Raw genomic sequence first — 2104 nt, 5'->3', positions numbered from 1 at the left:
TCTCTGAGGCATCTGCTCCCAAGAGCAGAGCTGTGGAGTCTGACCTCACTTCCTCTTCCTCCCAGCATTCTGCTCTGTTTACTCCTCCCTCCTGTTGTAACCTATCAGGGCAAGCAGCTTCTTTATTTAATTAACCAATGACCTTCCTCCATCATCTTCACAGTGTACAAAGGGAATATTCCACAGCAGTTATGAGCCAACACATGAGTGTAGGAACCAAACCCCAGAAGCCTCTACAAGGATAGCAAGTGCTTTTAGCTGCTGGACTATCTTTCCAATCCTAAGAAATGAAGATTTATTCTTAGAAAATGCTCATAAGTGAAGGTCATATTTCCATATTAAAGAAGAAAAAAGCCATCAACATCATTGCTCACCAAACATTTATTGTTTTGATATAATTTCATGATCTGCACATGATCTTTGTTGATAAAGTTTCCAGAATTGATAACTTGGGCTACCAGGAACTTCAAACAGATGAGATATATTTTCTCTATATGTAATGGATTAGTAGGGGTCAGTTCAGCTCTCATGACCCAGCAACAGAAGAACAGGAGCCTAGGCATCAGAGATGTTGGTCTCAGTGATCTCTCTCTCTCCTCGAGGCTTCCCAGTGTTCTTCATCAAAGTCTAGACCATAATTCTTGGAGTTCCTGATATTTTTCTCACAGCAGCCAAAGCTCACCAAAGTCCAGAATCTCTTTCTTCAAATGTAATAGAAATCTTAAGTGTACCTTTTCCCATTTTTAAACTTTAGGAAGAATGTTCTACCATTCAGTGATTCAATCAAGTGTCACCTAAACTGAAAACAAACTAGGAATGATGTAAACCCACAAAGTGATCAAAATGAAGATTGATTAGTTCCCCTAACTTACTTCACCCAACCAATATCCCTAGAATTGCTACTCAAGGAACTGATTTCAAAAAGTGTAATATTATACTAATCTTCAAAAGGATTCTAGTAGGCAGATGAAAAAGAGAAAGATGACATACAACTTCAGGTTTTTAAACAGACACAAAGATGAACTGACACATAGCTTTTTTCATTAGCTTCAAACTGCTTCACCTCTGGCACTCATTGCTTGCTCTCGTACATAGTCGTAGAGGGGGCTGGGAGAATTAGCTGTTTTGGTAGGGTAGTTTCCATATTGTTCTCTTATTTGGGACCTGCCACTACCATGGGTTGGAAAGAAATGTCTTCCCTGGGATCCTTGGCCCTTGTCATCTTCATTCATGTGAATTTTTTCTTTGTTGGGTAAGTTTCTGGATTGGTCTTGGGATCCTTGATACCTTTTATTTTCTTCATGAGTTTGTCTATCCCATTGTTGATGATGCTTTTGATGTTTGTCTTTTCCTTGATGGTTTTGCTTATCTTTATGCATTGTCTACCTTGTTGATGATCTTGATTTTCAACATGAGTTGTCCTGTGTTGTCTTTTCTGGTTCTGCTTATCTACAGAGGTTTGCCTATCCTGTTTCTGATGCGTTGTTCATCTCTGTGGGCTTGTGTGTTCTACATCTCATATAGACTTTCCTGCTCCTCAAAACTGTGTCCATCCCAATTTTGATGCTCTTCCTCTTCCCAGTGGCCCTCCTCGCTACTCTGTGATTGCCAGTCATACTCTTCATGGGGGTATGGCTCTTCTTGCTGTATTGGAGCTAAGAGTTTGTGCTTATTACCCTCTTCAAGCTTCCATGCCTGGTGGTGGCTTTGCTGCTCCCTTTTATCCTGGAATCTCTGTCTCTGGGTTTGATTTACTTCTTCTCTTGAAGTCTGTTGACTTAGTTTTCCTGATCTTCCAGATTGTTCAACATATGAGTCTCTTCTTGCTTTATCAATTCCTTGGAAGGACCTGTTTTGCCCCTGGAGTTCAGTTTTCCCAATCTTTGACTGATCACAGTGAGAACTCTGGCTTTTACTGCTTGTCTGACTCTGGTGAGAACTCTGGTCTTGTCTGTCTGTCTGACCCTGGTGAGAACTCTGACCTTGTCTGCCTGTCTGATCATACTGAAAATCCTGGCCTTGACTGTCTGTCCGATGCCAACGTGAACTCTCTTGTCTGTCTATCTGACCCTGGTGAGAAGTCTGGCCTTGTCTGCCTGTCTGA

At 41.3% G+C, this 2104-nt stretch overlaps 1 protein-coding gene across 1 annotated transcript in view; it reads right to left on the bottom strand.

Annotated features, from left to right (window-relative positions):
• Window positions 1–1049: 1049 nt before the first annotated feature.
• Rptn (repetin) overlaps window positions 1050–2104 on the bottom strand; it is a 4309-nt gene continuing 3254 nt past the window's right edge. The window contains 3 exon segments of the mRNA XM_005367326.1: window positions 1050–1376; window positions 1379–1482; window positions 1485–2096. Of these exon segments, the coding sequence (XP_005367383.1) occupies window positions 1050–1376; window positions 1379–1482; window positions 1485–2096 (1043 nt within the window).

This window comes from Microtus ochrogaster, unplaced genomic scaffold (assembly GCF_000317375.1).
Source record: "Microtus ochrogaster isolate Prairie Vole_2 unplaced genomic scaffold, MicOch1.0 UNK16, whole genome shotgun sequence".
NCBI lineage: Eukaryota > Metazoa > Chordata > Mammalia > Rodentia > Cricetidae > Microtus > Microtus ochrogaster.
This window is presented reverse-complemented; position numbering and strand designations above follow the sequence as displayed.